Source organism: Cetorhinus maximus, chromosome 11, assembly GCF_964194155.1.
Source record: "Cetorhinus maximus chromosome 11, sCetMax3.hap1.1, whole genome shotgun sequence".
Taxonomy (NCBI): domain Eukaryota; kingdom Metazoa; phylum Chordata; class Chondrichthyes; order Lamniformes; family Cetorhinidae; genus Cetorhinus; species Cetorhinus maximus.
In genome coordinates this window covers 7,263,544-7,282,667 of record NC_135889.1, presented here as the reverse complement: position 1 = coordinate 7,282,667, position 19,124 = coordinate 7,263,544, and the positions used below count along the sequence as shown (strand labels likewise).

Below are 19,124 nucleotides of genomic sequence, written 5' to 3'. Positions count from 1 at the left end.
ATACCCACACATGCACTACCACACACACACACACACGCGTACCCACACACGCACTACCACACACACACACACACACGTACCCACACACGCACTACCACACACACACACACACACGTACCCACACACGCACTACCACACACACACACACACACGTACCCACACACGCACTACCACACACACACACACACACACACACACACGTACCCACACACGCACTACCACACACACACACACACGTACCCACACACGCACTACCACACACACACACACACACACGTACCCACACACGCACTACCACACACACTTACCCACACATGCACTACCACATACACACACACATACCCACACATGCACTACCACACACACACACACACGCGTACCCACACACGCACTACCACACACACACACACACACACGTACCCACACACGCACTACCACACACACACACTCACATACGTACCCACACACGCACTACCACACACACACACACACACATACCCACACACGCACTACCACACACACACACACACATCCCCACACATGCACTACCACACACACACACAAACACTGGAACAGACAGAAGATAATTTAAGGGCAGGTGATACTGTGTCTCCCAATGTCCCATACAAATGAAAGAAATGATGCACTGAGTGACAAGAGCAGAGAGTGAGAGAGCACAGAGAACAGAGAGTGAGAGCAGAGAGAGATTGAGTGAGAGAGAGAGTGTGAGGAACAGAGAGAGAGAGAGCAGAGAGCAGAATGAGAGAATGAAGAGCACAGAGCGGAGAGAGTGAGGAGCAGAGAGAGAGAGAGAGAGAGAGAGAGAGTGAGGAGCAGAGAGAGAGAGTGGGGAGCAGAGAGAGAGTGAGGAGCAGAGAGAGAGTGAGGAGCAGAGAGAGAGAGAGAGAGTGAGGAGCAGAGAGCAAAGAGAGAGCACGGAGAGTGAGGAGCAGAGAGAGAGAGAGTGAGGAGCAGAGAGAGAGAGAGTGAGGAGCAGAGAGAGAGAGAGTGAGGAGCAGAGAGAGAGAGAGTGAGGAGCAGAGAGAGAGAGAGTGAGGAGCAGAGAGAGAGTGAGGAGCAGAGAGAGAGTGAGGAGCAGAGAGAGAGAGGAGCAGAGAGAGAGAGTGAGGAGCAGAGAGAGAGAGAGTGAGGAGCAGAGAGAGAGAGAGTGAGGAGCAGAGAGAGAGTGAGGAGCAGAGAGAGAGAGAGAGAGGAGCAGAGAGAGAGAGAGTGAGGAGCAGAGAGCAAAGAGAGAGCACTGAGAGTGAGGAGCAGAGAGAGAGTGAGGAGCAGAGAGAGAGAGTGAGGAGCAGAGAGAGAGAGTGAGGAGCAGAGAGAGAGAGTGAGGAGCAGAGAGAGAGAGGAGCAGAGAGAGAGAGAGGAGCAGAGAGAGAGAGAGGAGCAGAGAGAGAATGAGGAGCAGAGAGAGAGTGAGGAGCAGAGAGAGAGAGAGAGGAGCAGAGAGAGAGAGAGGAGCAGAGAGCAAAGAGAGAGCACGGAGAGTGAGGAGCAGAGAGAGCACGGAGAGAGAGTGAGGAGCAGAGAGAGAGAGAGAGAGTGAGGAGCAGAGAGAGAGAGAGAGAGAGAGTGAAGAGCAAAGAGAGCACGGAGAGTGAAGAGCAGAGAGAGAGCACGAAAAGCAGAGAGAGTGAAGAGCAGAGAGAGGGAGTGAAGAGCAGAGAGAGAGAGTGAAGAGCAGAGAGTGAGGAGCAGAGAGAGAGTGAAGAGCAGAGAGTGAGGAGCAGAGAGAGAGTGAAGAGCAGAGAGTGAGGAGCAGAGAGAGAGTGAAGAGCAGAGAGTGAGGAGCAGAGAGAGAGTGAAGAGCAGAGAGTGAGGAGCAGAGAGAGAGTGAAGAGCAGAGAGTGAGGAGCAGAGAGAGAGTGAAGAGCAGAGAGTGAGGAGCAGAGAGAGAGTGAAGAGCAGAGAGTGGAGAGCAGAGAGAGTGAGAGTGAAGAGGAGAGAGTGAGTGAAGACTGAGGCTATCACATCACATCGTGAGTAATCAGGTGTTGAGTAGACAGAAATGCAAATTTCAGTCAGCTAATAAAGTTACTCATTTAAAATTGAGGAACCTTTGTGCCTATATCTAAAGGAAGATGCTTTTCAAAGTTGCAAGCGTCAGAAAGTGTGAAAGCGTCAGTGTTACTCTGCGGTCGGGACATAGCAGCTACTTTCAGCTCCCTGGGCAAAGGCTTGGAATCTTGTTCTGGGTCCCTGCCCCTTTCAGTTCCAGGCACTCCACTCCCACCACCACACCCTCGCCTACTTGCAAGACAGTGGGTAGCAGACTCACAGAGGCTTGCAGTGCTGATCCTGGTCCAATCCCACAGGTACAGCTGGGGAGGGAAGAGAGGATCCAACAAGGAAGAGTGGCCCAAGATTATTCTTACAGCCGGAAAGACAAATACAACGTTGGAGCATGTGCCAAGAACTTTTGGCGTAAAGTTAAATTCTCATTCCAAGCCCCTCACCCTCCCTTCAATTTTTTAATTCTTATAAAATGTAAAAAAAAATCTGCTAGAAAACACAGCCAAGTTTATTATAAAATTACTCAGGTAATAATGTGATATATAAACTCTTCACTGTGGCTCAGAGTAGACCCAGACACAGAGCCAGTGCTCAAGTGAATGACCAGCACTGACATTGATACAAAAGAACCAATCGTCCAGAGAGGATTGCACGGTCCCGACCCATCCACAGCACCCACTCCCTTCACTTAGCACCTGAGGGCACGGGAACCTCCAGGATCCATGCTGCTCCCAGAGCCGGAGTGGAGACACTTTGAGGAGTTCGTGAAATTGGTGTAGGTTTGGGTCACTGGGAAGTAAAGTTTCTTCCTGAGGGTGTAACGGGGCTGCGGCATTTGGGTCTTGTCTTTATTGTCCTTTTTCCCACTGACGTCCCTGTTGACGATGGTCAGGATGCTCAGCAGGTCCTCGCTGGAAAGGAATAAAGACGTGTTAGTTACACTCGCTCTGATCACCACAGCCACTCCCAGTGCAACAGGGCCAGTGCTGGCTGGGAGAGATACAGAGCTACAGACCCCACTGCTTCCTGTGTCTCTGCTACATATTCCACTCCCTTCATGTTCCACATTCTCTCTCGCTCTCCCCCCAAATATCCCACTCTCACTTTCCCATCTCTCTCTCTCTCCCTGTGTGTCTCACCCTCTGTCTCTCTTTCTTCCCTCCTCTCAAAACACCAATCCTTGACCCCTCTATTCTCGCAAGCTACCGTCCAAACTCCAACCTCCCTTTCCTCTCCAAAGTCCTTGAACATGTTGCCGCCTCCCAAATCTGTTCCCAGCTTTCCAGGAAATCCCTCCAACCAGGTTTCAAAGTCGCAAATGACACTCTGAGTGACTGTGACAAAGGTAAACATTCCCCCCCTCCTTCGTCCTTCTCTACCTGTAACCAGCCCTTGACACAGCGACCACCCCATCCTCCTCCTGCACCTCTCCACTGTCGTCCAGCTGGGTGGGGCTGTTCTCACCGGCTTCCACTCTTATCTATCTGATCATAGCCAGAGAATCACTTGCAATGGTTTGTCTTCCTGCTCCCACACCATTACCTCTGGTGTCCCCCAAGGATCAACCCTTGGCCCCTCCTATTTCTCATCTCCATGCTGCCCCTCGGTGACATCGTCTAAAAGCAGAGTGTTAGTTTTCACATGTACACTGACAACACCCAGCTCTACCTCACCACCACCTCTCTCGACCCCTCCGCCCGTTGCTAAATTATCAGACTGCGTATCCGACATCCAGTACTGGACGAGCAGAAATTTACTCCAATTAATTATTCGGACAACTGAAGCCATTATTCCTGGCCCCCGCTCCGAACTCCGTCCCCTAGATATCAACTCCATCTCTCTCCCCGGAAACAGTCTATGATTAAGCCAGTCAGTTTGGTATCATATTTGATCCTGAGCTGAGCTTCCAAATTCATATTCGTGCTGTCACTAAGACCGCCTATTTCCACCCCCCTAACATCGCCTGACTTCACCCGTCTCAGCTCATCTGTGGCTGAAACCCTCATTCACCTCTTCGTTACCTCTAGACTCGGCCATTCCAACACACCCCCGGGTGGTCTCCCACATTCTACCCTCCATAAAGTTGAGGTCATCCAAAACTCTGCTGCCCGTGTCTTAACCCATCTCGAGCCCCACTCCCCTATCACCCCGGGACTCACCGACCTACTGTGGCTCCCGGTCAAGCAACGCCCCGATTTTAAAATTCTCACCCTGGTTTTCAAATCCCTCCATGTCCTCGCCCCCTCCCTATCTCTGTAATCTCCTCCAGCCCCACAACCCTCCGAGATACCTGCGCTCCTCTAATCCTGGTCTCTTGTACATTCCCAATTCTAATCGCTCCACCATTGGTGGCCGTGCCTTCAGTTGCCTCAACCCCCAAGCTCTGGAATTCGCTCCCTAAACCTCTCCGCCTCTGTACCTCACTTCCTTCACTTAAGACATTCCTTACAATTAACCTCTTTGACCGGGCTTTTGGTCATTTGGCCTAATATCTCTTTATGTGGCTTGGTGTCCTACTTTGTTTCGTAATGTTCCTGAGAAGCGCCTCGGGATGTTTCATTACATTAAAGGTGCAAGTTGTTGTTGTTGTTGTGTCCCACTCTCTCCCCAACCCCCACCCCCCCCAACCATCTTGCTGTCTGTCCCCGTGTGTCTATCTCTCTCTCTCTCCCCTCCCTACTGCACGTGCACCCCCCCCCCGTGGCCCGGTTTCCCCCCTCTCCCCGAGGGGCAGGGTCAGTACCTGGCGCAGTATTTCTCCAGGTTCTCGCAGAGCGATTGGATGTACCAGGTGCCCTGCTGGGTGTGCCGGTACGAGACGTACCCCTCCACCGTGGCCATGCCCAGGAGAAAGTCTGCCTCGTCCGGGATGGTGGCATTGGTGCTGACGGCATCCTGCTCCAGCGTGGTGTCGCTGGTGCCGGGCTCAGGCCCAGCGCTGCTGGGGTTGACCCCGACGCTGCTGGGGTCGATCCCGACGCTGCTGCTCTTGACCCCGACGCTGCTGGGGTTGACCCCGACACTGCTGCTCTTGACCCCGACGCTGCTGGGGTTGACCCCGACGCTGCTGCTCTTGACCCCGACGCTGCTGGGGTCGACCCTGACACTGCTGGGGTCGATCCCGATGCTGTCCTGTTTCTTGGTGCCCTGGCACGCCTGAATAAAGAAGAGCTTGGGCTTCTCTCGAAGGGTCGGGCATTGCCTGCCCGTGAAGAAGGAGGTGATCTCAGAAATGGCCACGTGCTGACCGTCCGTGCCGCACATCACGCCCTTCTCACCGTGGGTCAGGATGCAGCAGACGAAGCAGTCGCGCGGCGTGTGGTCCATCTCCTGGTACGCGCTCATCAGGTCTTGCATCCCCGCAGCCGTGAGGTTCTCCTTCTGATCCACCTCGAACCCGAGCCAGCTGAAGATCCTTAGGAGCCGACCTGGGGAAAGGCCAAACGGGTCAATAGAGACACACACAGGTTCGAGCATCGCTTACCCCGAGCCAGAGCCACAAATCAGGGGCAGGAGAGCGATCGCAGTAACTACCTGCGTCCACGTGCGATCCTCTGCGTTCCGACATCGTTTTGAAGGTGTAGTTATTAATTATGACACAGTAGCCTCTTGGGTTGCTCTCCATTTTGTACCTGCTCAGACTCTGTCACAAAGAGAGAGAGAGAGAGTGTGTGAGATATAGCGTGGAACATTACTCACTGCATCCAAGTCCCCAATACTGTCCTTCATCAGTCACACACCCAGAGAGCCTTGGTTCCCTTGGTACCCTTACCCAACAACAATCTACCAACCTCCCGGTTTTGACGTTTTCAATTCCAGATTTCCATTCCCCTTTGCGTGAAGAAGTGCTCCCTGACATCGGCGCCCCGCCACCCTGCCAGAGGAAACAGCTTCTCTCTATCCAACCTACCGACTTCTTTAATCATCTTAGACACCTCAGGTGAGGGGAAACGAGGCACGGGGAGTGGGGAGGAGAGAGAGAGAGGGGCACACACCGGGGAGGAGAGAGGGTGAGACACACGGGGAGAGCTAGCAAGGTGGGGGGGGAGAAAGAGAGAGAGTGGAACACAACAACAACTTGCTTTACCTCATTACCTCCTAATTTTACACGCTCGAGGGAACGCAAACCCAACCTGTGCAACCCCTCCTCATCACTTAACCCTTTTAGCCCCAGTAACAGTCTGGGGAATCTGCTCTGCCACCTCCACCCACCCCACCACCCCAGGCCAATATCTCCTTCCTGAGGTACAGGGCCCAGAACTGAACACGGTCACTCCACACTACCTACTCTAATAGGAGCTCAATATAACTAACATCGCTTAACGTCCACTCCGTTGTAATCCAGCCCCCTTCGGATAAAGGTTAACATTCCATTTGCATTTTTAATGATCAGAACCCGATGAAAATAGTGAAAAAGAGAAACCAAACAGAAAAGAGGAGACTGAGTTGGGGTGGGTGGGTGGTGAGGGGGGAGCGGGGTAGGTGGGTGGGTGGTGAGGGGGGGGAGGGGGGTGGGTGGGGTGGTGAGTGAATCACTCCCGTCTGGAGCTCAGAGCTCACCTCAATGTTCTGACTGTGGAAAGAGTTGCCATCTTGTTCCTTCGTATCTGGTGTTAAAATAAGAAACGGGCAGATTATCAGTAAATGCAGCATTTCCCGACTGGATTCACAACACTACGACATGGACCAAACGGTACAATTCGAAAGGGGGCAGGGATACCCGAGGAGGGGGGGGGTCACAGATACAAATCCTTGGGAGGTGACAGTTCATGCTGGTAAGCGTGACAAATGCCAACCAGGCTCCTGGGATCTAAAAATTCTACTTATTTCGTTGGACGATTTTAAACTCTGCCTCTCACGTGTGCGAAAGCTAGGTTCAGCCTGCACTGAAACCGGCCATTCAGCTCCGGGGGGGCCTGTTCCATCATTTAATGAGATCGTGGCCGTACCTTTAACTCCATCCGCCTGCTTTAATGTCCTTGTCTGTCAGCAAGCTATCGAACACAGACGTAAAGTTATTCACTGAGCTCCCCACCGCCAACAGCACCTGTCGCTTTCTGTAGAAGAGTCTTTACACATTTCCATCACCCTACATGGGAAGAAATTATCCCTAAGCTGAATGACCCGGACCTGATTTTAAGCCTCTGTACCTTTGTCCTAGATTCAACCAACAGCAGAGGGGGAAAAAAAATGAATAATGGAAAATGCTGGAAAAACTCAGCAGGTCTGGCAGCATCTGAGGAGAGAGAAACAGAGTTATCGTTTCGAGTTATTGTGTGACCCTTCTTCAGACCTTAAGGGAGGTAGAAATGACTACTTCTCTTTAGCTCTGAAGAATCATCATAGGGACTCGAAACGTTAACTCTGTTTCTCTCACCTCAGATGCTGTCCCCACCAGTACTGTACCCCAGTGTTATACAGTGACAGACCCATCCCCACCAGTACTGTACCCCAGTGTTATACAGTGACAGACCTGTCCCCACCAGTACTGTACCCCAGTGTTATACAGTGACAGACCCATCCCCACCAGTACTGTACCCCAGTGTTATACAGTGACAGACCTGTCCCCACCAGTACTGTACCCCAGTGTTATACAGTGACAGACCCGTCCCCACCAGTACTGTACCCCAGTGTTATACAGTGACAGACCTGTCCCCACCAGTACTGTACCCCAGTGTTATACAGTGACAGACCCATCCCCACCAGTACTGTACCCCAGTGTTATACAGTGACAGACCCATCCCCACCAGTACTGTACCCCAGTGTTATACAGTGACAGACCCATCCCCACCAGTACTGTACCCCAGTGTTATACAGTGACAGACCCGTACCCACCAGTACTGTACCCCAGTGTTATACAGTGACAGACCCGTCCCCACCAGTACTGTACCCCAGTGTTATACAGTGACAGACCTGTCCCCACCAGTACTGTATCCCAGTGTTATACAGTGACAGACCTGTCCCCACCAGTACTGTACCCCAGTGTTATACAGTGACAGACCTGTCCCCACCAGTATTGTACCCCACTGTTATACAGTGACAGACCTGTCCCCACCAGTACTGTATCCCAGTGTTATACAGTGACAGACCTGTCCCCACCAGTACTGTACCCCACTGTTATACAGTGACAGACCTGTCCCCACCAGTACTGTACCCCAGTGTTATACAGTGACAGACCTGTCCCCACCAGTACTGTATCCCAGTGTTATACAGTGACAGACCCGTCCCCACCAGTACTGTACCCCAGTGTTATACAGTGACAGACCTGTCCCCACCAGTACTGTACCCCAGTGTTATACAGTGACAGACCTGTCCCCACCAGTACTGTACCCCAGTGTTATACAGTTACAGACCCGTCCCCACCAGTACTGTACCCCAGTGTTATACAGTGTCAGACCCGTCCCCACCAGTACTGTACCCCAGTGTTATACAGTGTCAGACCTGTCCCCACCAGTACTGTACCCCAGTGTTATACAGTGACAGGCCTGTCCCCACCAGTACTGTACCCCAGTGTTATACAGTGACAGACCTGTCCCCACCAGTACTTTACCCCAGTGTTATACAGTAACAGACCTGTCCCCACCAGTACTGTACCCCAGTGTTATACAGTGTCAGACCTGTCCCCACCTGTACTGTACCCTAGTGTTATACAGTGACAGACCTGTCCCCACCAGTACTGTACCCCAGTGTTATACAGTGACAGACCTGTCCCCACCAGTACTTTACCCCAGTGTTATACAGTGACAGACCTGTCCCCACCAGTACTGTACCCCAGTGTTATACAGTGACAGACCTGTCCCCACCAGTACTGTACCCCAGTGTTATACAGTGACAGACTCGTCCCCACCAGTACTGTACCCCAGTGTTATACAGTGACAGACCTGCCCCCACCAGTACTGTACTCCAGTGTTATACAGTGACAGACCTGTCCCCAGCAGTACTGTGCCTCAGTGTTATACAATGACAGACCTGTCCCCACCAGTACTGTACCCCAGTGTTACACAATGACAGACCCGTCCCCACCAGTACTGTACCCCAGTGTTATACAGTGACAGATCTGTCCCCACCAGTATTGTACCCCAGTGTTACACAGTGACAGATTTGTCCCCACCAGTACTGTACCCCAGTGTTATACAGTGACAGACCTATCCCCAGCAGTACTGTACCCCAGTGTTATACAGTGACAGATCTGTCCCCACCAATACTGTACCCCAGTGTTATACAGTGACAGACCCGTCCCTGCCAGTACTGTACCCCAGTGTTATACAATGACAGACCTGTCCCCACCAGTACTGTACCTCAGTGTTATACAGTGACAGACCTGTCCCCACCAGTACTGTACCCCAGTGTTATACAGTGACAGACCCGTCCCTGCCAGTACTGTACCCCAGTGTTATACAGTGACAGACTCGTCCCCACCAGTACTGTACCCCAGTGTTATACAGTGACAGACCCGTCCCCACCAGTACTGTACCCCAGTGTTATACAGTGACAGACCCGTCCCCACCAGTACTTTACCCCAGTGTTATACAGTGACAGACCTGTCCCCACCAGTACTGCACCCCAGTGTTATACAATGACAGACCTGTCCCCACCAGTACTGCACCCCAGTGTTATACAGTGACAGACCTCTCCCCACCAGTACTGCACCCCAGTGTTATACAGTGACAGACCCGTCCCCACCAGTACTGTACCCCAGTGTTATACAGTGACAGACCTGTCCCCACCAGTACTGTACCCCAGTGTTATACAGTGACAGACCCGTCCCCACCAGTACTGTACCCCAGTGTTATACAGTGACAGACCCGTCCCCACCAGTACTGTACCCCAGTGTTATACTATGACAGACCTGTCCCCACCAGTACTGCACCCCAGTGTTATACAGTGACAGACCTCTCCCCACCAGTACTGCACCCCAGTGTTATACAGTGACAGACCCGTCCCCACCAGTACTGTACCCCAGTGTTATACAGTGACAGACCCGTCCCTGCCAATACTGTCCCCCAGTGTTATGCTGAACATGACTGGATATTTCAGATTGATATGATCCAGTGAGGGGGGGGGAAAGAGATGAAAACTTTGCTGTGAATGCTGGCTGTAATTAAACGCACCAGAAAGTCGTGAGAATTGCTCCTCTGACGGGCTGTGAGCTTCAGGCAAGCAGGGGAGCCCCCACCGTTCCTGTGTTGAAAAGAAAACAGTCATGTCTGAGGGTAAGATCATTCTCAAACCTTAAATATCAACTGCCCCTGACACACACAGCCACTCAGTGCGCAGGCGGAAGGGCAAAGGTCAGCCTAACACCTCAGGAGCACGGGGTCCTTCCGTTGTGCCAAGGTCTTCCACTCTCTCGCTGCTCCACTACCTGTCAGCGAGACTCGAAAACGGATCAGGGTCAAACCACGATCCCCATCCCAACACTCTGACCCTGGGGAGAGACACTGCTCCACAGGCTTCACTCCTGGATACAATGATGGTGACTGAGATGGAGTTGTTTGAGTGGGGTTATCCCAGCAACTCCGTGAAGGGGAGTCGCATTATATTAAGGACGGGGTTATTCCACCTCTCACGCGTGGCATGGAGAGGGTCCATTATTAGGATACCCACCCCTGCCACCTTACCTCCCTTTACCACCCCCATCCCCTCATCACCCCTCCCCCACCTCCCACATTCCCTCCCCCCAAATACACCCCTTCGTATTTCGTCTCCAACAGCACAGGAGGAGGACATTCGGCCCATTGAGTCCATGCCGGCTCTCCGCAGAGCAATCCAGTCAGCCCCATTCCACCCGCTCTATTCCCCCTGGCCCTGCAAGTTTATTTCCCTCAAGCCCCCATCCGATTTCCTTTTGAAATCATTCATCGCCTCTGCTTCCACCACCCTCGTGGGCCGCGAGTTCCAGGTCACTACCGCTCCCTGTGTAAAAATGCTCTTCCTCACATCACCCACCTTGCATCTCTTGCCCAAAGCCTTAAATCCTGTGACCTCACACCCCTCCTCACCCTCACCGACCAAGTCTGTCACCAACAGCCAATGGGAACAGCTTTTCTTAGCCTGCCTTATCTAAACCTGTCAGAATCTTGTCCCCCTCTATCAAATCTCCCCTCAACCTCCTTTGCTCCAAGGAGAACGACCCCAGCTTCTCCGACCGAACCTTGTAACTAAAATCCCTCATCCCTGGAACCGTTCTGGGAAATCTCCCTCCGCACCCTCTCGAGGACCCTCACACCCTTCCTGACCTGTGGTGACCAGAACTGGAAGCAACACTGTGGTTGGGGTCTACACAGAGGCTCTGTAAAGGTTCCCTTTGAACTTATGCCCATTCCCCCAGTCAGACTGCGCAGATGAACATGAGCCAGGCTGAACAGCACAAGGAACGTGAGGCATACTTACCCCAGATGGTAGCCTTTGAGGACTTAAGATCACAGGAAAGGTGGTCTCAGGAGTTGGAGCCAGCACCACAACAGATTCCTCATCCTGCCTTCCTCCTGAATTAACAAGAGAGGAGATCAGTAACAGGGGACTCCCGAGGCAGGAGCTTTGCTATGAACGGTGTATCTGTGCTGTGTCAGGCGGTGTCAGGCGGGGAGGTTACTGTCGTTACAGTCAGACTCAGCAGTCACAGATTTTCAGAATGCAGATACAGGAGGAATGGCCCTCAAATCCTGGGATCTATACCAAGTCCGTCTGAACTGAGGAGAGGGGATGGGAGCGAGAGGGGAGAGGGGATGGGAGCGAGACGGGAGAGGGGATGGGAGCGAGAGTGGGGAGGGGATGGGAGCGAGAGTGGGGAGGGGATGGGAGCGAGAGTGGGGAGGGGATGGGAGCGAGAGTGGGGAGGGGATGGGAGCGAGAGGGGGAGGGGATGGGAGCGAGAGGGGGGAGGGGATGGGAGCGAGAGGGGGAGGGGATGGGAGCGAGAGGGGGGAGGGGATGGGAGCGAGAGGGGGGAGGGGATGGGAGCGAGAGGGGGGAGGGGATGGGAGCGAGAGGGGGGAGGGGATGGGAGCGAGAGGGGGGAGGGGATGGGAGCGAGAGGGGGGAGGGGATGGGAGCGAGAGGGGGGAGGGGATGGGAGCGAGAGGGGGGAGGGGATGGGAGCGAGAGGGGGAGGGGATGGGAGCGAGAGGGGGGAGGGGATGGGAGCGAGAGGGGGGAGGGGATGGGAGCGAGAGGGGGGAGGGGATGGGAGCGAGAGGGGGGAGGGGATGGGAGCGAGAGGGGGGAGGGGATGGGAGCGAGAGGGGGGAGGGGATGGGAGCGAGAGGGGGGAGGGGATGGGAGCGAGAGGGGGGAGGGGATGGGAGCGAGAGGGGGGAGGGGATGGGAGCGAGAGGGGGGAGGGGATGGGAGTGAGAGGGGGGAGGGGATGGGAGTGAGAGGGGGGAGGGGAGGGATGGGAGTGAGAGGGGGAGGGGATGGGAGTGAGGGGGGAGGGGATGGGAGTGAGAGGGGGGAGGGGATGGGAGTGAGAGGGGGAGGGGATGGGAGTGAGAGGGGGGAGGGGATGGGAGTGAGAGGGGGGAGGGGATGGGAGTGAGAGGGGGGAGGGGATGGGAGTGAGAGGGGGAGGGGATGGGAGTGAGAGGGGGGAGGGGATGGGAGTGAGAGGGGGGAGGGGATGGGAGTGAGAGGGGGGAGGGGATGGGAGTGAGAGGGGGGAGGGGATGGGAGTGAGAGGGGGGAGGGGATGGGAGTGAGAGGAGGGAGGGGATGGGAGTGAGAGGGGGAGGGAATGGGAGTGAGGGGGGAGGGGATGGGAGTGAGAGGGGGGAGGGGATGGGAGTGAGAAGGGGGAGGGGGTGGGAGTGAGAGGGGGGAGGGGATGGGAGTGAGAGGGGGGAGGGGATGGGAGTGAGAGGGGAGGGGAGGGAGAGAGAGGAGGGAGGGGAGAGAGGAGGGAGGGAGGAGAGAGGAGGGAGGGAGAGAGAGGAGGGAGGGAGAGAGAGGAGGGAGGGAGAGAGAGGAGGGAGGGAGAGAGAGGAGGGAGGGAGAGAGAGGAGGGGAGGGAGGGAGAGAGGGGGGGAGGGGAGGCAGGGAGAGGGGAGGCAGGGAGAGGGGAGGCAGGGAGAGGGGAGGCAGGGAGAGGGGAGGCAGGGAGAGGGGGGAGGCAGGGAGAGGGGAGGCAGGGAGAGGAGAGGTAAGAGGAGGGGAGGGGTTGCTGGGTCTGCTGTGAACTGTCACTGGATCTCCATTGTTTACATATGTTGTATGGAGGGTTCGACTGCTACCCGGTCCGTGGATGACCTGCCCCCTGTCCGCCAGCTGCCAACCATCACCCACTGCCCCTTGCCCTGCCCTGCCCCCTGACCACCACCCACTTACCCCGTCCACCATCCCACTCCAGTGCATTGCTCTGCCAATGCCAGACTGGGAACTGAGAAGGCCCCTCTCCCACCCCTGAAGCATCTCGACTCTGGGAATAAGGGGGCAGGAATCAGTCTGGCAGGTGGATTAATGAAATCACTGGTCTAGCTCATGCAGCAGAAAGGGTATCTATCTTGGCATGTTGGTGCTGCAAGCTCTCTCTCACTGACCGTTCTCATCTTTTCTCCCAGTAGAACACTGGGCTGAGATCAATGGTCTGTAATGGTCAAACTTCAGCACTAAATGCTCCCCAAGTTCCTTGCAGATCTTCTTCAGAAGTTCCATATTCTCTTCTTCCAGTAATCCCTCCTTCTCCATTTCAACGAAAACATCCAACATTGTCTAAGAGAGAGGTGGCAGAGTGACACAGCAAACCGTTAGTGATGGGTCCATCCGACAAAGGCCACTGATTCCTCCCTATTTACTCTGTCCAGTTGTGCTGAAGCAAAGTCAGGGAGGTAACAAAGTGATAGGCTTTGGGGAAAGGTTTTAAAAGGATGGGTGGAAGGCAGAGGGGTGAAGAAACGGAAAAGTTTAAGAGGAAGGGATTCCAGAGCGTAAGACCCAATCAGCTCAAAACACAGTCACCACCCATACTGGGGCAAAGAGGGGGGAAAGATGCAGAAAGGCCAGGTTTTTAGGGCATGGGCAAAACTGTTAGGACTCAAGGGGGTTACACAGAGAGGGCTAGGCAGACTCACGGAAAGATTTGAACAAGAGACTGAGTATTTTAAACTGGAGACTGAGTGGGACTCAAATTAATCAGGTCCAGCGGTTTCTGCCTCAACATTTTGCTCAGTTCTAAAATGTTATGATCCCAGCTGTGGTTATCCCTGGACAAGCCCGATCCCAGAGTGGATCCCAGAGTGGATCCCAGCTTGATAGTTCCTCACTTTTTTTTTGCTTGTTTAGATACGTGGAGAGGGGCAACTGAACAGAGTCACAGGAGTCAGCTGGTGAACTTTTAACAAAAGTGTAAAGCATTTATTAAACAAGAAACGATGAACTACATTACAATACTCCTTCACCCACAACTATACCTTTACAGATATATACAGCTTTATAAGGATAACACAAGTTACAAAAGCTATCTTATACTTTAATGTTCACAGTTGGTACACAGTCCACATAAATCTATTGCACCCTGTGGTCAGACACACCCATATTATGAAACCAAGTGACAGGTGTCACCCCAAACAGATGCTACGGATCTCTCCTCAACTCTCCCCAGGTGCTTGTCACACCGTGAGCCAACCAGTCTCACTGAATTCCATCTTTCACACGAGGGTTTCCAATCTCCACTCTCCAAGGCCTTGCCTTGGAATCTTCACCCAAACCAACATTTTCTCTCTCAGACGCCTTCCGCAAGGGTTCACCTCCAGCGTTTCAAACTCTCCTTCCCATGTTCCTCTTCCCTGGGTCACCACATGCATTCAAGCTGTCTTCCACACACTCTCTCTCACTGACTCAGTGTTAACAGTACACCACTGCTTCACATGCCAATGGCAAAGAGTTACAGACCTTCAGTTGTCTCTTTGAACCTCCTTGCCTCTTGCAAGCTGTTCTCGCATTGAATCTGCTTTCTGCAGCTTTTGTCCCTTTAAATATGAAGCCTGGAGCCTTTCTCTGTGCCCCTCACTCTTAACAGGACCTTCTCCAGGTTCCTGTCCTTCCTTTGACCAGAAGGTCTTCTTGGGACTTTCCCCTCTTCCATTCTCCTGGATTTTGGGGTTTTCCTTAGCTTGGGACTGGCGATCTGTCTCCTTCTAGGCTGCTCCTGCCTGGCAGCTATCTTTAAAACCAGCTGAACTCCAACAGCTTCCAAATCAAAACTGTTTTGTGCGTGTGTCTGTGGGAGGGACCTGCCTCTCTGCCCCCCTGTTGCTAGGTAACAGTCAAATTCTTCTACCCTCGTTTGTTTCCCTTAGCTTAAGGTATAAAACTCTCATTAGAAATGCAAGCACCTTTTTAAAGTGAAACTAAAACTCCATTTCACCTTTCTTAACACACAGACAGAGAAATACAAATCAAACTTAAACTTTAAAACTCATTGCTAACACCCACAAATACCAATATAACATACTTAAACTATCTCTATTTCCTAACAAAAAGCTTCCCATTGACTGGTCACTCAATAACTAATTAAAGGGAGAAGATTAAAGGGAGATTTAGGAGTACTTTTTTTTACATGGAAGATTGTGAGGACATGGAACATTGGACATGGGAAAGAGAGGGAGGCAGAATTCATCACGGCTTTTAAGGAAAGTGGATAAATATGTTTTCTAAAAAAAAAAGTAATAGATGGGAGAGGGGAGAGAAATGCGACTAAGAAGGTTAGTTCTTTCAGAGAGAAGGTACAGAAGTGATAGGCTGAATGGCCTCTTCTGTGCTACAAGATTCTATGCTGTACGCCAAATAATGCAGGCTGGAGTGTGTTAGACCAATAACAGCGCATCCACTGTACCCACCGTGATGCTCTCCAGTTTAGATTTGGATAAGCAGTTGTGTAAGAAATGCTTCACAGTCTCCAAGTCCTTCATCGTGATATCCTCCGACACCTCGAACAAAAGCTGTCTGCGAGTTCAGGAAATAAAACATATCTCAGTGACAGAAACAAGTCAGGGAACAGACTGGAGTGGTCCCCTCTCCAATTCTACAGGGGACAAGTCTAATTCAGCAGAAAAATGTTCAACTATCAGAAAAAATATTTCAGAGATGAAAATGAAAGTTTATCATTTAAACTTTTCAGAGTCCTGTGTTCTCCCAGGGCAGGTACAGCATTGGGTTAGATACAGAGTACATTTAACCACTGCAATGTTTTGTTTTAGATACAGTATCTAGCCCATTAATCGGATCAACAGTGGTCTTTCTCTCCAGCTTCCTTCCCGCAATCCACAGACCACCGCTGAGATTCAAATGCCAGCTGGGCCAGCATTTACTGTCCATCCCTAATTACCCTTGAGAAGGTGGCGGTGAGCTGCCTTCTTGAGCCGCTGCAGTGCCTATAGTGTAGGTACACCCACAGTGCTGTCAGGGAGGGAGTTCCAGGATTTTGACCCAGCGACAGTGAAGGAACGGCGATATATTTCCAAGTCAGGGTGGTGAGTGTCTTGCAGGGGAACTTCCAGGTGGTGGTGTTTCCCATGTGCCTGCTGCCCTTGTCCTTCTAGATGGTAGTGGTTGCGGGTTTGGAAGTTGCTGTCGAAGGAGCCTTGGTGAGTTCCTGCAGTGCATCTTGTAGATGGTACACACACTGCTGTCACTGTGCGTCGGTGGTGGAGGGAGTGAATGTTTGAGGATGGGGTGCCAATCAAGTGGGCTGCTTTGTCCTGGATGGTGTCGAGCTTCTTGAGTGTTGCGGGAGCTGCACTCATCCAAGCAAGTGGGGAGTATACCATCACACTCCTGACTTGTGCCTTGTAGATGGTGGACAGGCTTTGGGGAGTCAGGAGGTGAGTTACTCACCGCAGGATTCCCAGCCTGTGACCCTGCTCTTGTAGCCACAATAGTTTGTCATTGCAGGATTCTCAGTGTATAGGGTGCCCTAGTGTCCCCCACATTGCACAGCTCCTGAAATGAATAGGAAGGACAGTTGGTGGAAGTGCAGTGACCATGAGTAAGTGGGCACTGACCTGTACAATGAGATCCTGGCCTTGGCTGGATCTTTCAGCTGCCTTGAGACCTCCCACCTGTCGTATCTCATCTTCTTCAGCAGCCTGAATTGTCTTGTCCGGTACAGCAGCTCTGCCACAAGGAAGGTATCAGTCACATCGAGAAGGCCCTTCTCCTGCAGAGCGATAAAGAGTTTGTGCCCAGAATCGACCCGGCTGAGTTGGTTACTGCGCAACAAATCTCGGCAAAAAAACTTCATCGCCTTCAACTCGTCAGAGCCCAGGTTTTCACTGATGTCATTGAGAAGGGCTTGAAACTGGAAATTGGTGTCCTCCATCGTGTGTTCGAACACCTGCACGAAGAGAGACAGCACGAGCATCAGAATGTGCAGACTTACACTCACCTCACACACACAGAGACCCAATGAGTCCATGTCTAATCTCCCACCGCCCATTCACCAACGCCCCATTCTCACACCTTGGCTGATTTCCCCTCTCTGCTCCAGGGGTCACTCAACAGTGATCGGGAGCAGGAACCCTGGCTGATTTCTCCTTTCTACTCCAGGGCTCACTGGACAGTGATCAGGAGCAGGAACCCTGGCTGATTTCCCCTCTCCCTCTAACCCAGGGATCACTGGACAGTGAAGAGGAGCAGGAACCCTGGCTGATTTCCCCTCTCCCTCTAACCCAGGGATCACTGGACAGTGAAGAGGAGCAGGAACCCTGGCTGATTTCCCCTCTCACTTTCAAAGCCAGGGGTCACAGGACAGGGATCAGGAGCAGGAACCCTGGCTGATTTCCCCTCTCTCGTTCTAACCCAGCGGTAACTGGACAGTGATCAAGGGCAGGAAACCTGGCTGATTTGCGCTCTCGCTTTCTAACCCAGGGTCACTGGACAGTGATAAGGAGCAGAAACCCTGGCTGATTTCCACCCTTTCTCTAACCCAGGGGTCACTGGACAGAGATCAGGAGTGGGAGCCCTGGCTGATTACCCCCTACTCTCTAAACCAGGGGTCACTGGACAGTGATCAGGAGCAGGAACCCTGGCTGATTTCCCCTCCCTCTCCATTCCAGGGATCACCGGACAGTGATCAGGAGCAGGAACCCTGGCTGATTTCCCCTCTCTCTTTCTAAACCAGGTGATCACTGGACAGAGATCAGGAGCAGGAACCCTGGCTGATTTCCCCTCTCTCTTTCTAACACAGGGGTCACTGGGCACAGATCAGGAGCAGGAACCCTGGCTGATTTCCCCCTTCTCTCTAACCCAGGGGTCATTGGACAGAGATCAGGAGCAGGAACCCTGGCTGATTTCTCCTCCCACTTTCTAAGCCAGGGGTCACTCAACAGTGATCAGGAGCAGGAACCCTGGCTGAGTTCCCCTCTCCCTTTGTAACCCAGGGGTCACTGGACAGGGATCAGGAGCAGGAACCCTGGCTGATTTCCCCTCTCTCTCTCTCTAACCCAGGGGTCACTGGACAGTGATCAGGAGCAGGAACCCTGGGCAATTTCTGCTTTCTCTTTCTAACCCAGGGGTCACTGGACGGTGACCAGGAGCAGGAACCCTGGCTGATTTCCCCTCTCTCTCTAACCCAGGGGTAACTGGAGAGTGATCAGGAGCAGGATCCCTGGCTGATTTCCCCTCTCTCTCTAACCCAGGGTCACTGGACCGTGATCAGGAGCAGCAACACTGGCTGTTTTCCCGTCTCCCTCTCACTAACCCAGGGTTCACTGGACAGTGATCAGGAGCAGGACAACTGGCTGATTTCCCCTCTCTCTTTCTAACCCAGGGGTCACTTGACGCTGATCATGAGCAGGAACCCTGACTGATTTCCCCTCTCTCTCTCTAACCCAGAGGTCACTGGACAGTGATCAGGAGCAGGAACCCTGGCTGATTTCCCCTCACTCTTTCTAACCCAGGGGTCACTTGACGCTGATCATGTGCAGGAACCCTGACTGATTTCCCCTCTCTCTTTCTAACCCAGGGGTCACTGGACAGTGATCAGGTGCAGGAAACCTGACTGATTTCCTCTCTCTCCTTCTAACCCAGAGGTCACTGGACAGTGATCAGGAGCAGGAACCCTGGCTGATTTCCCCTCACTCTTTCTAACCCAGGGGTCA

General features: G+C 52.9%; 1 protein-coding gene across 1 annotated transcript in view; it reads right to left on the bottom strand.

Moving 5' to 3' along the window:
- Positions 1-2,518: 2,518 nt before the first annotated feature.
- The window catches only part of LOC144686955 (uncharacterized), a 66,215-nt gene continuing 49,609 nt past the window's right edge, over positions 2,519-19,124 (bottom strand). Inside the window, exons 15-23 of the mRNA XM_078552801.1 lie at positions 17,028-17,359; positions 15,864-15,969; positions 13,566-13,737; positions 11,422-11,516; positions 10,140-10,209; positions 6,589-6,635; positions 5,563-5,671; positions 4,772-5,456; positions 2,519-2,939 (exon numbers count right to left, since the gene is read on the bottom strand). Coding sequence (XP_078408927.1) covers positions 2,717-2,939; positions 4,772-5,456; positions 5,563-5,671; positions 6,589-6,635; positions 10,140-10,209; positions 11,422-11,516; positions 13,566-13,737; positions 15,864-15,969; positions 17,028-17,359 — 1,839 coding nt within the window. The 3' untranslated portion in view covers positions 2,519-2,716. The remainder of the gene's footprint in view (positions 2,940-4,771; positions 5,457-5,562; positions 5,672-6,588; positions 6,636-10,139; positions 10,210-11,421; positions 11,517-13,565; positions 13,738-15,863; positions 15,970-17,027; positions 17,360-19,124) is intronic.